At 36.9% G+C, this 19,379-nt stretch overlaps 2 protein-coding genes across 3 annotated transcripts in view; one reads left to right on the top strand and one right to left on the bottom strand.

Annotated features, from left to right (window-relative positions):
• The window catches only part of LOC118746615 (sodium-dependent nutrient amino acid transporter 1), a 176,797-nt gene that overhangs the window by 100,604 nt on the left and 56,814 nt on the right, over nt 1-19,379 (bottom strand). The window contains exon 1 of one of the 2 annotated variants that reach the window (XM_036480465.1): nt 48-1,055. The exons of the other annotated variant lie outside the window; for it this stretch is intronic. The gene's annotated coding sequence lies outside the window, so the exon portion shown is untranslated. Of the gene's footprint in view, nt 1-47; nt 1,056-19,379 lie in introns of those variants that run through there. 2 annotated transcript variants of the gene reach the window in all.
• LOC118747159 lies at nt 12,508-13,172 on the top strand. Its single transcript, XM_036481147.1, has 3 exons — nt 12,508-12,663; nt 12,744-12,911; nt 12,995-13,172. Exons 1-3 carry the CDS (start codon nt 12,508-12,510, stop codon nt 13,148-13,150), a joined length of 480 nt encoding a protein of 159 aa, XP_036337040.1. The 3' UTR covers nt 13,151-13,172.

Below are 19,379 nucleotides of genomic sequence, written 5' to 3' on the forward strand. Positions count from 1 at the left end.
TAGCGCATCACAGCTGTGCACAACAAACTTTAGAAAATTTCACTTACTTTATCAAGAAATCGAGAAAGAATATTTTGCACGTATGTACACAGCTTACTCCTCCGGTTTGGTTCTTTTTGCGTTTTTTTTTTGTTTTTTTTCGCTTTTATTTTATATTCCACTTATTGCACAAAAGACACAATAACCTATTAAATTCTCGGCGTACACGTTGCAATTTTTAGCGATATTTTTTGTTGATGTGTTTTAATGTTTATTTTTTCGACTCTTTTCCAGTCATATTCCTGCTTTTAGCGAGTAAGAATATAGAAAAGTAAAAATGCAATTAAGCACACTGTGCTAAACAAAATTACCTACTCACACTTTTTTTGCATAATTTTTTTTTTTCAAAAAATTATGTTAAGTGCTTAAGGCGGTCATTTGTATGTACATACACTTTTATCACTTTTCTATGAATGCTTAAATTCTCTAGCAATTTTTTCCACAAATCTGTTTGCAAATTCTTGCTGAATTTCCCACATTCACCATATGTCACTTGGAGCGGAAAATGTAATTTAAGAATATTCCATTAATCTGCGTACTTATTTCCTGGAAACCGAGCCAATAGCATTGCTAAAACAAATAAATATTTTAAATATCGCATTACACACTTGCACTGCTCCGCTCCGTTTTGTATGTTTCGAGCTCAGCAGCTATTCTAGTCGTTCTGCTGCTTCATTTTCATTTGTACATTGAATTGGTTTCTATTTTTACATACACACAGCTCCGGTGTACGCTACGTTTGGCTTTTCTGATTATGTACCTTTTTTGCATTTGCTTTGCTTTGCTTTACTTAACTTATTGTTTGTTGTGTTTGTCTGTGACAAGAAGTGAAAAATCGGGATCCCAAAGAACCAAATTGAGCGAGCGAACATGCGATCTACCGACTTCAGCTGTACTTCACCTGTAGGCTAACGTAACATAACACACAGACGCGCATACACCGATTGACTTGGCCCACGGACCGAATGACGACTGTCGTCTACCTGTGAAGGCTGAAACCCGCAGCGGAAATATGAAATCTCCCCCAACAGCAGCAGGCAGGTCTGACAGTGCATTTTGCTTGGTTTGTTTACTAGCCGTGTTCGAGTTGGGTTGTTGTGTTTTTCCACTGCTTCACTTTACCCTCTCTCGCTCTCTATCTCTCTCGCTGGCGCTCACTGATGTGAGTTGCTTTTTATTGAAGTGTGTTTGTAGTGACTGGTGTACTTTAATAGCCGCTTATTTGCTCATTTCAATTGTTGTTCACCCAATTCGACATTACTCATTCGTCTTCTACTTCAACTTCTACCTGCATACTGCGCCTACAGTGTTGTTCGAATAAATAGCATACCAGGATTTTCAGGAATTTATCAATGAGAATATATTAGGTGGACTCCGTTGCACGGATTGCACGGTAAAACTCCGGTTGGCTATGGCGAAGCTTTCAAATCCGTGCACAGTGCAAGGGCTTTGCAAGACTTCGGAAATCTCCCTATTGCAATTGCCCTTTCTACTTCTTGCTTGCTAGCTTCAGTTGGAAGCTCCTGGAGATGTCAATCTTCATCCTCACCTTTTGGCATGTCACCGCCACCTGCTGCAGTATTCAATACTTCCAGAAGTTTGGACTGGCTCCGCGCAGTGCACCCAGGCTTAACGGCTCTCATGTGCGACTGTCCTTCAATTTAGGTGCGGTACATGACCCAATGCCGGAATGGTTTTGCAAGTATATGTTAAACATGCGAAGGCGGTCGAGTCTATAATATATTACCGAGCGAGGGGCGATAGACATAAAATAAACTCCTAAGGGAGAGAGCTTCTGCATGGAACTAGATTTATAAAGTAGAGAAGATTATGATGCGAGATGGTGGTGGGCAAGAAGTTCCAGCACCTTCTCAGGTTGTGAATGAAACCCCAGGCTGCACAGTCCACTAATACCGTTAGGAAGGAAGAGGAGATTATCTTCAATCTTACTTTGATCAGGAGGAAAGGGAACATCGGATCCCAATCTTACCATCTTCAACTCCTCCGACAATGACGACTTGTAATCGCAGCCAATCAACGTCGAAGATATCGGCTTCGAATCTGGGATATTTTTTCTCTAAGTCTGCGGCAGGGGTAGAAGGCCAGCAAAGATCAGAGCCGATCTCAGAAAATTAGAAATAGCTACAAGAGATCAGTATATTTCTTAAGAAAAGTGAAAGATCCCGCTTCCCTCACGAAAAAACGAAAGGGATCTTATTAGGAAGCACAAGAAGTCTGTTACAAAGTTAGAGCCGAACAACGCAGCGGCTGCAGTCAGTCAATCATAGTTACTGGCGAAGTAACAACAACCGAACTCTCAAGATCTCAGGGAAAGGCTACATAAGTCTGAGGAGCACCTATGAGGGAATCGGAGATAAGATTATGCCTAATAATTAGCTACATGAAAAAACTCGGCTCATTAAATAGATGATTGAGGCGAGGAATCAATATTTGATGGTGCTGGCTGGCGGAAGGGCTGAAAGAAGCTATTGAGCGGGCGCTACCAGCAACTGTGGAACACTTTGGCAGTTAATTCCCCATGCAGCCCACGGCCATTTTGAAGCCAATCTGGTTGAGAAAACTTGGGTCCAACGCGTCCCAGAGTTGTATTTTACCACATGCCAGACACGACAGGCAGTGACATACTGATCGCAGTAGATCGGTCGACAACATAAGGCACAGGTAGGGCAACATCGAGTTCGAAGTAGGCATCCTTCGAGTTCGTGTACCTGGTGACAGGGCAAAAAAACGACAAGGGGCGAGCCTGGCTGTTTTGCGAGCCCCGGCACAATCGTAGTCTTATGTTAACATCTGGATGCCCTGAGTTTCAAAGTGTAAAAATAGAAAGTATCAGACTTTTTCATTTCTAAACCACAGCAGATCGGAATGTCCAATACTCGCAATCACGCTTGAATGCTAGTTACAAGTAAGGCAACACAAACTGGATATTTTAATCTGCATTACTTTAGAAACAAGAGAGATTGATGCTTTGTATTTTTAAATTTTGGAATTCAGGATACTTTACCTACGATAAGGAACAGCCACCACCTAAAGCAGCCCTTCAACTGGTAATGCATGCCCGGTCTCGAAGACGGGAAGCAAATGGGCACTATTATCTTCGCAGAAGTTCCGATACCAGCGCAAAGGGCGAGTCCACCTTTGATTTTGTCATTTCTACTGACTTAGTTACATGTAATAAAGGAAATCGGTCAAAGGTCCGAATTAGGAATTTTTAAAGCCGGCTAGGAATGCTAGGAATATGAATTTGAAAAGGTTTTCTATAATAGCATTCTACAAACTAGTATAGCCCTACTACAGAGTTGAAATTATACGAGAAAATGCCAATATTGATCGAGCGATTAACCGTTGGTCAAAGATACTACTTGGGGCATTCGATATTTCATTTCCTATGAGTAGGCCACATACCAGACCAAAGCTTTTCTGAAGGAATTCACAGTTAGGCCAACTTGGAGCAATGACTGCTGCTATAAATAGATGCACTAGTTTATGTAAACCCTCCAATTACTCATCCGTAATAAATTTTAACAGGCCAATGTCTGCACATTACAGGGATCAAAGAAAAATTGATATGGTGGTCTTTATTAGAGCAACTGAAGCCAAATCAACGATTTTTGTCTGTCTGTCTGAATGTTTGTGCGCGCATCACTCAAAAACTAATACATTTAGTTAATTACAGTTTTCATCGATGTATTACTAGATGTCTAACTTAAAATGAATGAAATGAAAAAAAAAATTTAAAGTTGCCACCTGTTTAAAAATTTAAGTTTAAGTAAATTTATTAGCTAAAGTAAATATTGCAATATGGCTGCCAAACGAAAGGGGTTTAAAAAGCTTACAGCGAAAAAAAAATATTTTTGTTGAAGGTTGCCACCTGCTCGAAATTTTTTATTTAATTTAATTAATTTAACTATTAACTGAAGAGGTTTAGGAAAGTTTACTGCTGAAAATATTTTTGAAGAGGGTTGCCACATGTTTGAAAAATTATATTAAGTTAAATAAAAAAAAAAAACATGAAATATCACAATACGGGTATCAAACAGGACTAAAATACTTTTTAGGCGCGGTGAAGCACCTAGTACCTTATAATTTTTTAATACTTTTTCTGCTAAGTGCTTCATTTATTTTTGTCCCCTGCGCCACTGCTACTATCATTTCGGACATTTTACAACACTGACCACATACTCCGCTGCCAACAGAAATAAGTGCATCTGTGTATAGTAGATGCTTAGCTTCATACGCTGCTGCTTCTCTCTGCATGCGCATTGACTCTGGATTGCAATGTGTCACACAAGAGTGTCGATAGCCAACCGTTCGATGGTCGATCTTCCACTTTACCGGTTTGCCATTTAGCCGGTAGTGGGTCGTAAGCCAATTCTTTCTTCCACCCAAGAAGTTTGAGTATTGGCCATTTGTGCAATTATGTATGTGAATTTCGCTTCTTCTGCATTTAATAGATGCAATCGCTGTAACGAGAAATGCATGTCGAAATGCCAATGTTGTCACTATTTTAAAATAAGAAACGATGATGATACTTGATGCTTGGTTAGTGGAAAAAAGATACGAATAGCGGTCATTGTTGACCATTGAACATTCATTTGATGTGTTTAAAAAAAAAGCACCATAAAAAGACAATACCAGCTTTAAGCTATAGAGTAGGCTGCTGTAAAACGAAATGAGGAAAGCAATCTTCGGATTCGGAAAAATTTGCGACTTTGTTTACACTAAAGGTTTCACTGTGGCGTCCCTCTATATTATACGCATTCCATCAGTTGGATTCATTCTGACCAGTCCATAATTCTGTTTAAAAAAGCGTTTAAGTTACCTAGCATTGGTCGTGGAAACATACCTTTATACTTCTAATTTAATGCTTTTGGATGTAAAAAAAAGAGTTTTACACATCTTTCTTTACGATTTTTCGACTTCAGCGCTGCATATGTAGCGAGTGATAAACAGTACTCTGTGTATTAAAGACACAGCTTAAATATCGTCAAAACTAATTAGCCATTTATAGCCCATTTCCACCAAAAGCTTAATTGCAGTTGAGAGCTCAGGAAGGTTCCAAAAATTTTTACATGGGGTAAACGGAAAGGCTTATTTCTTACAATTTGCTTTTTAACCTTCGTTTGCATGCACTTACTCGTAATATGAGCAATTATACCAATCGAGTTTTAATGTCCTTTTTCGAATAGGCATACATAAACTGCAGTTAAGGCTTGGTGGAAATGAACTATTAGAGTCTCATGCATACAGACAGCCCAACCAATGAAATATACCGCGTTACTAATTACATGGACATGGACCCTTTTTGAGTTGTTTAACTGCCTTTAAAATACTCTGACTCTGAGTGACTTTCTCACATTCACCTTTCTCCCAACGTTATCTGATGTTTAATGACTAATTTCAGGCAATAACGCCTACCAACGAATTTCAATGCTCGAACCCTTCAACGTAGCTAATTTGTCTAGGAAAGAGCGCCAGGTTAGTCATTCCTTTAAAATTTAAACAATGCGCAAACAAATCATAACTACGAGGAAAATCACGAAAGGAAAATAGCATTTTCGGAAAATTAATCATTCGTTAGACATGCCTCGAAAACTACCAAAATATTTACAGACTTACAAATGTACAGATGTAGTATGCGTGCATACCTGTCATAACGTGGATGCACCTATACACATTGCGAGTGTGCAACTCAAAAGTGTACATTAGGGTGGTCCAAAAAATGCAAGAGGAAAAAGTAAAGTTGGAATTTTAATGCTCTCACTCCCTAGGTTTACTTATTTTTAGAGGTCTTTCAAAGCGCTCAAAGTTTTCCATAGATTTTATATGGGAAAAAAAACTTTTCGTAGAAATGGTATACAATTCTTAAAAATCAATACTTTTCGACCGGGAAAGCCCTGCTTCTCTGCAGGAGACTTCCAATAATAATACCCAGTTGTTTATTTAACCATTTTTTAATAGTAACTATAATTTACAGGTCCGTCAAATACCCCCAAAACCGCCAAAAAATGCAATGGGGTGACCAATAAAATGTCGTTAGTATTAAAAAATGGTTAAGTAAACATTTGGGTATTATTATTGTAAGTCTTCTGAAGAGAACCAGAGTTTACCGATCGAAAAATATGGATTTTCAAGAATTTCACACCATTTCTACGAAAAGTTGTTTTTCCCCCATATAAAATACATGGAAAACTTTGAGCGCTTTGAGCGACCTCTAAATATTTTTTTATTTAAAAATAAAAAAGTAGGGGTATATTTTTTTCGACATAGAAAAATCCTAGGGGGTTGGAGCATTAGATTTCCGACTTTACTTTTTTACATGCATTTTTGGACCACCCTATTGTACATACATGCCTTACGTCCATTGTACATTGTGGTATGTACATACAGGTATGCAGGAAGGTGCAGAGGAAACTTACTCATTACGGAAGTTAATGCGTAGGAAATGGTCATTTCTACGCTGAAGGAATAGCAAAACAAACAAAATTTAGTTATGTGTGTGAACAGCGTGGGATTGTCAGCCGAAGTGTATACATATCTAAGCAATCAAATGAATGACATGCCAGCGGGATTTTCATGACGACTCGCCAGTGGCAACAGATTGCGCGCAGATTGTACGCGTAGATTTTGGAAATTGTCCAGACACATGTTGGTTGGTTCAAGGTTGGCTTGTCATCGGCATAGACTTGTCACTCTTTGTCATGAAAATTCAGTTTTTTTTGTGTTTACCTTTTTTTCTTAATTTTTTTGGCGACAAATTTGGAAATATTTATGTAAATCATAGGCATAGATGTATAATAAATAATAATAAAGGAAATTGAATTGTCAGACTATGTAGGAAGAGGGAAATGTTGACGCCTTCATTAACTTGAATGGAGAATAGTTGTGGCGTCTTTTAATTAAAATTTTGTAATTAAAATTTTTAAAGTAACTTTTTTTTTATAAATTCTATAATTACAAACATTCTTTTTAAATGTTGACAACAAATTAAAGACTTACGTTCAAATAGCGCATGTAATAACAAAATGCGAAACATTTCCTCATCAGTCGAATTCGTGCTGTTTATTTAGGAAAAAAATTAATTAATGCAACAAAAAAAATGATCATAAAAAAATTAATTACTAATCACATTATTAGTTTCCCGCTGTTGAAGGTCAAATGAATATAACAAATTAGCTTTCGAAGAGTATTACTAAATACATAGATACGTACATATAAAGTGTAGATATGTATGTATGTACTTATTTATGTAAGTAAGCAATAAAAACATTAGAACTTAGAACTCACGCTCATTTAGAGACAGTTTAAAAAAATTCAATAACTTATGGAGATGGATCGAAGTTCGAGCGCGCACTTTTCATATGCAATAGATGTTTAAGAAACTATACAATGCAGTTTCAATTCAAACCTTCTTTGTAACTACGCATGTTTTTATATAAATAAGAGGGAAATAACTATTTAAATACTAAGCACCTACCCATGATCCATATTTTTTATTGTCGGAGCTAAACATAAATTACACACAGCAATTTCCGCCTCACCTCTGAAGCAAGGCCATCCAACTTTCTCCTTGGAGCGTACAACAATAAGTTTGATTGGGTTAGCCTACAAGTCGAATTCCAGCGAGCCCCGAAAGAACAACTGCTACGATGAAGAGTGTCAAGAATAGGGTGGTCAACAAGAAGTAAAGTCAGAATTTTAATGCTCACACCCTCTAGGATTGTTCCATAACGAAAAAAAGTTTACCCCTATTTTCTTGTTTTGAAATCAAAAAATATTTAGAGGTCCCTCAACAATTGGATATTATTATTGAAAGTCTCCTGAAGAGAAACAGAGCTCTCCGATCGAAAAATATTGATTTATAAGAATTCAATACCATTTCTACGAAAAGTTATTTTTTCCCATATAAAATACATAGAAAACTTGAAGCGCTTTGAGGGACCTCTAAATATTTATTGAGTTAAAAATAAAAAATAAAACAATCCTACGGGGTGAGAGCACAAAAATTCCAACTTTACTTATTCACATGACCACCCTAGTCAAGAAGCTACGGGCGAACTCCTGTAAGAACAACCATTGAATGGCATCAGCACTGAAATAAGTTGATAAGACGAACCCGAGCCCCTAGTAGATAACGAAGGAGTCGATGTCCCAAAGTCTAACCATGACGAGATACGAATAGCGATTATGCGGCTGACAAAGAACCAAGCTGCTGACACTGACGGCCTGCTAGCCGTGGTATTCAAGTACGGCGGCGAGGAGCTTACGCAGAATATGGTCAGATGAACGAATACGACTGGAATTTGAGTATGCTCTGCCCAATCCGCAAGAAAGGCATCCCCTCCATATGCGCCAACTACGGCGGAATCAGTCTGCTAGGCATAGTGAATACTGAAGCCCACCGTCAACGAACTGATGGGGCCTTATATGTGTGGCTTTAAACCTGGCAAATCCAGCATTCACAATTCGCCAAATCTGGGAAAAGACTGGCGAGAATAGGATCGTAACACACTATATATTAGTCGATTTCAAAACCGCTTTCGACAGCACGAAAAGAAGTAGTCTTTATACGGCGATGTCGGAATTTGGTATCCCTACGAAACTAATATGGCTGTTGAATGCCGTTGAACAATACCACCAGCTCCGTCATAATTGGGAAGGACCTCTCCGAGCCGTTTGATACCAAACAAGGTTTCAGACAAGTTTTTGTATATGCCCTCGAAGGTGGCTCAGTCGTAGTGAATCTGCGTTTTTGAATTTTTCCTAATTCAATGGGTTAAGTTAGTTTCGGCAGCCAGCTTTTATCAAGAGTTCAATTAGTACTTAACAGATATTTCTTGCTTTTCATGTGACCAATTTAATCCACACGCTAGAGGTAGCTATGTGTGTACTTTGGACTTCTTCTCATTGTTGAGAGCATTAGTCTCAGAGCGTATTGTCAGGTCGCCAACCGTGGATCACTTCACGTTCACGTACATATGTACGTAGTATTTGAAGCGAATTTGTGAAGAAACTAAATCAGCTAGAAAACTGCGGTTTGTCACATTAATAAGTACAAGCCACTGTAAGAGTCGCTAAGAAAGTAAAAATCAGTTTTTTCGACTCATGGGACCCTTTTACCTGTCCTAGAATCATATCGAGTTAGTTTTGGCCCACTTAAGACCATTGCTGATAGCCAACCTTGCGTAGATTTCCCACTGAAAACCATTGCAGTAATCTTGCTTCTTCATGGATTACGTTTAACCCCAAAACAAGCCACTACGCTAAATAAATTCTCGGAAGCAGCAGAGGCAAGTAACATCAATCAGTGCCACCGCTTCTCCATGGCTCTCAAGAAGATAGCTTCATCCGTCAGAGCCCTCGCGCCTCGCCGGCCTAAAAGACTATAAGCTGTGCCCAACGAGGATTGGACTGCACTCAATTCCAGCAGCTCTACGGGAAATACGTAGATTATGCTAGCTTCCTCCATAGAAATCGAAAGGAGCGGAAAACTAAGAACTCACTCACGCGGCAACACAATGAGTCAATGGTGTAAAAGGATATTTTTTCGTGTCCATGTCGGCTTACTTATTATTATCGTATACCCTACACAAGAATGATAGAATATATCGTAATACATCCATACATATCTATTGAGATGAAAACATTTTAATTACTCTTCGCGGGTTCAGAACTTCCACTGATTTACACATTCCTTCATATGTATATGTACATATATGCATAAGTATATGTATGTGTTGCACATGTGCATGAATAAGTGTGCCTTAAGTATCTGCTTGAGATTTAATTTCTCATTAAATTCTTAATAATACCTTAAGCACCTTTAACGTGCAGTCGTTCGAGACGTTTGGAACGCATTGGATATTTGATTTACGATTTAATTTTAATACTACATGCACATAAAAACAATGGCGTGTTTGTCAAGTTCTCAGTATTTAAACTAACTGTATTTAGACTTACATTTGTACGGGCAGTGTTGCACAGAATTCCACTTAAAAATGAGCCTCTCAACTCTTCGCAAACTTTTTTTATTCTTTAACTCAAATACGAGTATAATTCTGCGGAACATACTAGTAGGTAAAACTATTACGGAAGTTTGTCTATTAACTTACGTGCATACATACATACATAGCCTACAGATTTATATATGCAAGAATATACATACATACATAAATAAACACATAAGAACGATTGAAATTAAATACTTGTGCATAACTAAAAACTGTGAATAAATAAAATGTATTTTCATCTTCCTGTGTAATTATGAAATTATTACGTACTGTTTGCTTCGCTTGAAGTTTCTATGTCTTTTATTAAAAAATTTTAAACTATGTAAATATATAGTAAAAAATACTCAATACGTTCATATGTACATACAAAGTACAGAATTTCTGATTAGACTTGGCTTCTTCTTGCACCCACATAATTAATATAACAGGCTGAGATACACACATACAGCATATGTACATTAGGGTGGTTCAAAAATGCATGTGAAAAAGTAAAGTCGGAATTTTTATGCTCTCACCCCCAAGGATTATTCCATACCGAAAAAAAATAAAACCGTTTTTTTTTTTAAATCAAAAAATATTTAGAGGTCGCTCAAAGCTCTCAAAAGAGAGTCAGAAAGAGCATATTTCCCTTCATAGAAGGGCACTTCAATATGAGTCCAAGTTTGGAGTAATTTTCGAGTCTGAAATATGACGCTTTCTGAGTCCTTAAAACAAATGTTTTTTATACATAATTCTGATTACTAATAAACTTTCACTTCTACGTGAACTATGTTACTTATGTTCAACTCAGAATCAATGACATCAAAAGAGTCCGAAATGAGTTAGTCGGGTTGATTGGTCTCAGAATCATATTTTTAACGAAATAAAGACTCATTTTAGACTCGAAAAATTCTGCGCACTCAGAAAACTTTTTAAAGGGATCATCTAAGCTCTCGATATGGGTAAAATTTGTGTTAACCCAGCAGAAAATTTGTAACTGCTTTTTGTATGACTCAGCAGAAAATCTGTAATTGCTGATTATTGTGTGCAAATGTGCTATTCTGGCCTAGTTCACGCCTATTTCGAGATTAGCTCACGACAAGTTGAGGACCATTTCGGGATTATTTCGGGACCTGGGGCTGAATTCTGTGACTGTGAGCTTTTAACGGCTTTTCGATCATTTCAGATCCTGTTCAGGACCATTTCCAGACCTGTTTAGGTCTATTTCAGGATCATTTCGGATACTTATTCAGGAACATTTCGGGACTAGTTTTGGATCATTTTAGAACTAATAAGCGACCATTTCTGGCTTGTTTCAAGACTTGATCGAGATTTTTTCGGGGCAAGTTCGCGACTTTTTTCTGAACCACATCAGAACTACTTCACGCCAGTTTTGGGACTATTTAGGGATCATTTAGGCGTAGTTAGAAACTCTTAACGAGAGCAATTCCCGAAGAAGTTATGAAAAAGACGTGTACTGGACACGAAGAAATTAAATGGATGTTTAATATCAAACCTAACCTAATCGTATTTATATACATACTATTTAACTGAATCGTCTAATGGTTTGCCAAGCCGTACATCAAATTTCACGAGTACCTGGCACTCACGCCTTATTTTCAAGTTATTCAATCATTCCGTATATAAACAAATATGTTATAAAGGGCCTTTCTATATTAAGGTAACGATATATGTACATACGCATACATTTATGTTTTATTTAGTCATTATTATATTCTCAGTTCCGAGTCAACAGAGTTCAATTCCAATACGACTTTAAACCACTACCATTACTGCCTGGAAAATAAATGAATTTCTGATTACGAAATCAATAACTATACCTCATATGATATATTTAAAAGTAAGCAATTAAAATGTAATAATGTGTGATTACATATCTATGCATCTGCAATGAAATTTCTATTAAAATATGAAAGAAATATTTAGGCCCGTTGTTCGATAACTGCTATTTGGCAAATTTAAACTTTCGCAGACTTAGTACAGTTGAATCAGCCGATGTTATACTAATTGTAAGAATAAAGTATGTTACTGTTATGTTAACATATGTTTGTATGTATGTATATACCTTTATACACATACATTATGGATAGAAATGTAGCACTATGAAACGAACTCTGGCTCAAATGTCAAAGTTATATGCACTAATGTCCACCACTTCAGGTGCGCGCTGACTCGATGAATATCCATTAATATGAATTAACACATTTACTCTAACGGCTGACAGATTTAGTTATTGATTCTAGTCATTACATTTTTGACGGCTATGCGCCATTGTCAATCCAGCAGCAGGCATGAAAAAACGTATTTTTTGTGCATTGATCATCGGCAGCACTTTTATTGTAAGTGACAAAAATATAAAGAAGAAAAAATTAGACAGCAGAATTCATTTATATATACACATATACATACATACATACACTTAATGCAGTTTGCTGTAATGCCAGCGGTGGAGTTTACCAACGTCGAATGCATTGAACTCGACAAATCTTACACTACCTTCCCGCTTTGCCGTATAAAGGCTGTTAATCGCACTTATAAATACCTAACACTGCGTGCTAAATTTACAAGAAATGAGCCAGTTTACAATATTTCGGTACCTATGCAGAGAAAATACAAATTTTTACGAAAAAAAAAAACAAAATAAAAATAATATTAAAAATCTGAAAATTTTAGATGTCCTTCGCCTTGCTACGAAAAGCTAATGGCTATAAACCTTTTTTGTATAATTTCACCGTCGACGCATGCAAATATATGAAGAAACGCAATAATCCTGTTGTTAATTACTTTCACAGCTGGTTCGAGAAATATTCGACCATAAATAGAAGTTGCCCATATGGACCGGTAAGTCGTTAGCTATTTGAAATCATTTTGGTGCATGCATAAATAAATACATCCCAAAAAAAATTAAATAATGTCGCTTACAGCAAGATGAAATCGTTGATAAACTACCACTGGGTCACATCAATCACATGGCAACCGAAGTACTGCCAGTGCCAACGGGAGAATATATGTTTCACACCACATGGATGTTCTATCAAATAAAAGTAGCTTTTGTTAAGGCATTTTTTCGAATTTTATAAACTATAGTTAATCGAAAGTGCATTGACAATAAATACGCGTATAACTATTATTTATTGCCAATTCCGTTTGAAATGGCACCTATGCACCCTGAGTTAAATAAATGGAGCAGAGCAACCAAATTCATTACTTCTACATGGGGTAGGGTAATAAAATAAATTTTATTCAATTTCATCGTTATATTTATGACACGAAAAGTTAAAATATATAACATAAAAAATCCATAAGGTTATACTTACGGTGACCATATTTACCAACGTAAAATAAAGGATATTTTTTTTTCAAAATGAATGGGAATACGTACATACAACTTGTGTGATAAAAGTACCTTACCCATATCGTAATTTTAAATCAAATATTTACCAGTTAATTAACCAATTCCGAAGCCAGCGCACAGTGGTTCAAAATTGGAATTTAATGTTCATAATTCACCGGAGTTTTCATTTTTCAACCAATTTTTACTAAAAAACAAAAAAAAATGATTTGGTGAACATTTTTTTATAACATTTCAAACATTTTTTTTGTAATTTTTTCATTTTGGGAGAACCATACAATTGTTATCAACCAGTCTTTGTTATGTAACATTTATTAATAAGAACAGAAGAATACAATTTCTTCAAACTTGCCACTTTTTCTGCATTGTGCACTAAAAAATTTAATATAATCAAATAAAAATTCACAAATCAGGCTCAAGTGGTCTTTTGCAAATATTATAAACTTTCATAAAAAAATTATCAAATTAAGTGAAAAAAATGAAGGCTCCAATGAATTATGAACACTAAATGCCAGTTTTGAACCACTGTGCAGCAGGAGGTTTATTGTTCGCTTTCAGTGGAACGGGAAACTCAGCGTGTAACACGATCCTGTGCAACAACACTCCCTGTGCTTTATAGATTGTACAAAGATTACTGATTAAATAATAACCCTTAAGTGGCTGTGTTTAAAAATTTACCCCTGGAAAATGCCGAGCCGATTTAAAGGACAGTTTAAGAAATGAAAGACAAAAGGAATCCTTTATTTTGAAAAAAATTATAGAGGACAGGGGGTTAAAATAAAGGGCTGTCCTTTAAAATAAAGGACTGTCCTTTAAAATAAAGGACTGTCCTTTAAAATAAAGGACCGATGGTCACCGTAGGTATATTATTCTTAACTTGTAAAGCATAGACATTTTGTAAGTTTATGGCCTCGTAACTACTGTCAAAATTCGTATGGGTAATTTTAAGGAAGGTTAAACTCTAATTGGAATGGTTTAAATCCGCTCCTGCTTTTATAAATCAAATAGTTATTCTTCGTAAAGATAATTTATGTTTTGGGTTTTTACCTGATAAGTAGACATTTTGTTTAGCGCGGTGTGTTCATATGTTCTCTTTCGAAAGGCTCAAAGTCAAAATTCCTTAACGTTAACATCCTAAAATACTTAGTATTTTCTATATGAAGTTACCAAAGCTTATATTAAGAGAAATATACATTTTTATATCTATATGTATATATAAAAGTAAAGTCCGAATTTTAATGCTCTCACCTCCTATGGTTGTTCTATATCGAAAAAGTATACTCCTGTTTTTTTTTTTTTGAAAGCAAACAAATATTTTATATGGGAAAAAAACAGTTTTTCTCAGAAATAGTATAGAATTCCTGAAAATCAATATTTTTTGATCGGAACACTTTGTTTCTCACGAGCCTAATAATAATACCGAATTTTCTATTTTACCATTTTTTAATGATTTTTTATGGGTTTTTCGTGTACACTGGGCATCAACGCCTTTGGGGAAACCATCTCCTGGCAGTAAAACCATATACAGGATTTTGCAACCAAACTATTTATATTTTTATCAAAAATTGGCCGCAACCACTTGGCTTTTTACAAAATCGGTAATCGGTACTAAAAATTTGCATATTTCGAAATTGTTAGCCTGCCCAAAAAAGCGATTTCATTTTTGAAATTACCATAATAAAAAAATGGTAATGATCACTCCGCTTCTGTCAAAATTAGTAACCGGTATTGAAAACGCGGGGTTTCAAAATTGATATCCGGTACAAAAACAAAAAAAAACCGATTTAATTTTTTAAGTCACCTTGAAGTAGTCATTGTAGCAGTAAAATTTAACAAATCGCGACCACAGCGAGGAATAATTTTTAATCAGTTAAAAATATTTCCTATGGAATTGAAAGATAGGACATTTTCTTATTTGGAGTTTTTTGAACAGCATGATACTTTTTTATGCCGTGCAGAATTTATTCCTGGTACACCTAAAAATAGAGCCAGATTGACTGGGCTATATTTAGCTGGTTTTTTCATAACTTAACTGATTTTTATTGGATGTTGCAAAGAATGTAAACAAATGAGCGCAACGTTTTCATTTCTTTTAATTAGAACCGTTCATACTTATATACATACCCACCTACGTACGTACATAGAACATGAATCAAATAACTTGTTGAACGTTAGACAACCTACTAATGAAATAGCAATCAATAGGGGTATTCACCATCCGGTTCACACTGTCTAACATTGTGCATAGATAGCATAAATAGCATGATTGGCTAATTTTCTTGTTGTTTGAATACATTAAACAACAACAAAAATGCATTTTTATGCTGTCTTATGCACCAGTATGCTAGGCAGTATGCACCGGATCGTGAATACCCCTAATGAGTTATTGAATGCATCTTATGGATGTAAGTACATATGTACGTATGTATGTATGTTTCTGCATGTCTCATATCGGGCTTAATTGCGTGGTTTGTTTGTATGTATGTATAAAAAGAAAACTCCAGCACAAGCTATAAAAGCTAAGTAGAAAAATTCCGAACTGGTTAAGTATTACTATTCCATTTCCAAGCCGCGTAGCAACCATAATTTTTTTGTGTTCTAAATTCAGCAGCAGAACCAGTTGTTGTGGTGAAAACTGCATCTATGTAAATAAATATGCGCAAAAATGGAAGAAGCACAAACAACTGTTTTGGGGGGAAAAAATAGAAGAAAAACTTGCTTATGCCTTTGGCTTAAAGTGATGGAGGTTTTCACTTTGTTCTAAACAAAAGCCGACATATTCCTTTCTCCATAATCAGAACCTAAGCTGATGCTTAGGTATAAAATCTGGCATTGTGACATACCGGGTGCCGACATATCAGACAAGCTTCCGTACGATTTTTATTAGTTTGGAAGATACTGGGCATGCCGCTCACTTTCTTGCAAGGGAGTTTTTGCTGGCAGCAGCTGGGTTAATTACCAACATATTGAAATGCTTTCATCTAAAGGGCTTTAGAACAATGGTTAAAAACATGGTTTCTATCTTCAACGAACTACAAAGGAGTGTGTGTATAGGCATCACGGGCGCAAAGAGTACAACGTTATGAACAAAGCATTCCTTGTTGGATTTGCCGCCTCTGCATTAGCGAACCAAGCGGAGACAATGAATACGATTTATCGACTGAACTCTTCTTATTGAGGGACAAGTTTTGTCCCGGGCACAGAGAGTTGTTTAGAAGGTTATCAGAGCAGTACCACTTGTTTTTGGCACCTAATGATAAGTGGAAACCTGGAGTCCCCTTTGGAAGAAAGTAGGCCGTTAGCCTTACTACTAGGGAGAAATGGAGGGATCCAGACACTATCTTGGGGAGCTCGGTAAAAATTTGCTATATCGACGGTTCAAAGATTGATAATACTACTGGTGCCCGGTGGTATCTAGACAGTAGATAGATAGATGAGTAAGGTAAGCACTGCGACCAGTAGGTCTATTGTCTATAGTGTCCAGTACAGACTGTAACTTCCGATGCTTTTGGTGCTATGGCAACGGTCTTTCAATCGTACGTCCTTGCAATACTGAAAGTAGTAGACTGGATAACTGGCGAAAGGAGGCGTAAACATAAAATCGGGCTCTGCAGTGACAGCCAAGTTGTAAGTAAAGGCCTTGGAAAGCGCTCGCACTTCTTCAAACATGACCTTTAACCTGTGTGGGTGGCAGAAAAGTGTGCTTTTGAAGCCAACGTACGGGCTTATGAGCTTTGAAGTTTTCAACTGGAGTGGAGCTAATTTCAGCGCCAAGCACAGCGGATATATCGAAGATTTCATTAATAAAACTCAGTGGAGACCTTGGTCTGTTTGTTTTGTCCAGCTTTTTTTTTAAAGGCCTAACAGGCTTGAATAAATTCCTTCTCAAACAGGAAAGATGTGTGCCTTGATAGAACAAGTTACGGGGCACAATCCATGGAGACAATATATGGTGACCATAGGCATCATCGACTATGTACATCTTGTTTTGAAATTGAAGATAGTTCAGAACATTTTCCCTGCCACTGTTCGGCCTTCGCCAGACATATGTAGATGATACTTTTTCTTTCCCTCGACAAACGGGTAAGATTCTTGAAGGAGTCTCCATTCCATTACATATCATTCCAAGGATGTGGGTGTTTGATAGGTGATGCCTAGAGGTTAAAACACAGTTAGCCACGGACGTAAAAACGGAGAACGTGTCAACTAACACGATCTATCTTATGCTGACCACCGCATGACCGTGACGTAGACGTTGCTTCTCCCTCTTTCTATCAACAGCAAACTTGACATGTTTCTACGTACTTCTAAGCTACGTTACGTACACGTTCGTGGATAACCGCACTCTTAGTGCTAGAAATAGGCTCCGCGTTCACAGCAAAGCTTCACCAGCTTTTCGAAAGCTCTTCGTGAATGGGTGTTTAATCCTTAAGCTCGCGACATCTGAGCAACTTAGTAGCAGAAGGCTTTAGCTGCTGTTAAACCTTGCAGCATGAAGTCCGATCGAATAATGAGCAGTTAGAAATCCCACCAGTTTCATTCTGTTTTAAGAGCTCCATCGGGCTGCCGTCGGACTGCCCCCGGTCACTTGGAAGTTGCTACTTTGCATTCCAAGGTTTTCACCTATATGTCCAGAAGCAAACCACAAAACTAAAAGTTTTTTAGAAGAAAAAAAACTATAGCACTCCACAAACGAGTAATGTACCCCCACACTTAATTTATTTTGAATTTATTGCATACATATTCACATTTAGACGGAACCAGCAAAAATTTTGCTGTTAAAGGTCTTAAATTATCGCTGGCTACAATTACTTCTTTGCTATCAAGAACGCGAAACCGCCAAGCTTACGAATGTACATATGTACATAAATGGACTGGACTGCCTTCAGGAATGTCTTTAGCAACGTTCTTTTTACATAGTACATTGCCGTTCACCATACCTAGTTATAGGTTTTACGCTACTACGGCTTTTATAGCAGCAACTTTTCCACCATATCCTTTCTCTTTTTTGTTGGCCTGTAATGCTATTTTTGGTGTGTACAGTAAGATCATTCACACACACACACATTGACCACTTACACCATCGCATTTGAGGCACTTACTCCAATTCCAAAGACCAACTTTGTAACGCACGACTCCACTCATTTGGTAGAAGTGGTTTTTTGTTCGCCATTAAATACTCGTAGCTTGAAAGATTTTACATAGAATAAGCAGAATTTCATTCGCCATGGGAAATGTGAAATTGTGATGCGCATGCGCATGCGCACGTTCACGTAAGCCACTTTGAGGACCTCAAGCTAATCTTCTACTATTTCCAACTAAGAAGTTGCTAAGATGTTGCTGCTTTCATTTGTGGTTTCGATTTTATTAGCCACGCTCGACTTGTTGCCATTTATAAGATTCTATTTCATTACCTATTTCCTTTAGATTTGATACATTTTTTTTTTAATTCCTTCTCTACACTGCCAAGCGCTGAGTTGTGTTTGTTGTTGTGGTTTTTCTGCGGTTAACCTTTTTTGGAATTATGTATACAATAAAATCACAAAAACAAAACACCGTCCACCTCTCATGCAACGTAGAATGGTGCAGCAACAACAGCGGCAGCGTTGTCGTGAAGATTGCAGGCTCAGATTGCGTTGATGCGCTTTGAATGGGGTTGCCTTTTGGCTTTTGCTTACTACATACATACATACATAAGTACCCGCAAGTATGTACGCGATCGCATACTTCTAGTTTCAGGTGACGTTTAGCATTTTCCTTTTCTTTTTTTTCACATTTCTTACAAATTTCCCATTAATTTAATGTTTTGTTTTTCTTGTTTTTGTTATTATATTATGTGGTTTTGTTTATTTTATGTATTATTGCATTTCAGACCACAGCGCTTGCGCGATTTTCGTATGAGTAATCGTACTTGGTTATGACTTCATTTTCCCACATACATTTTTTCCGTACAGAAA

This window comes from Rhagoletis pomonella, unplaced genomic scaffold (assembly GCF_013731165.1).
Source record: "Rhagoletis pomonella isolate Grant_MI unplaced genomic scaffold, Rhpom_1.0 Rhpom_scaffold_00011, whole genome shotgun sequence".
Lineage (NCBI taxonomy): Eukaryota > Metazoa > Arthropoda > Insecta > Diptera > Tephritidae > Rhagoletis > Rhagoletis pomonella.

Excerpts from the sequence above, each read along its gene's own strand:
- LOC118747159 (XM_036481147.1), top strand. The coding sequence starts at position 12,508 with ATGCCAGCGGTGGAGTTTACCAACGTCGAATGCATTGAACTCGACAAA. Across the intron at positions 12,664-12,743 it reads AGCCAGTTTACAATATTTCG|ATGTCCTTCGCCTTGCTACG; the intron begins GTACCTATGCAG and ends TGAAAATTTTAG. Across the intron at positions 12,912-12,994 it reads GAAGTTGCCCATATGGACCG|CAAGATGAAATCGTTGATAA; the intron begins GTAAGTCGTTAG and ends TGTCGCTTACAG.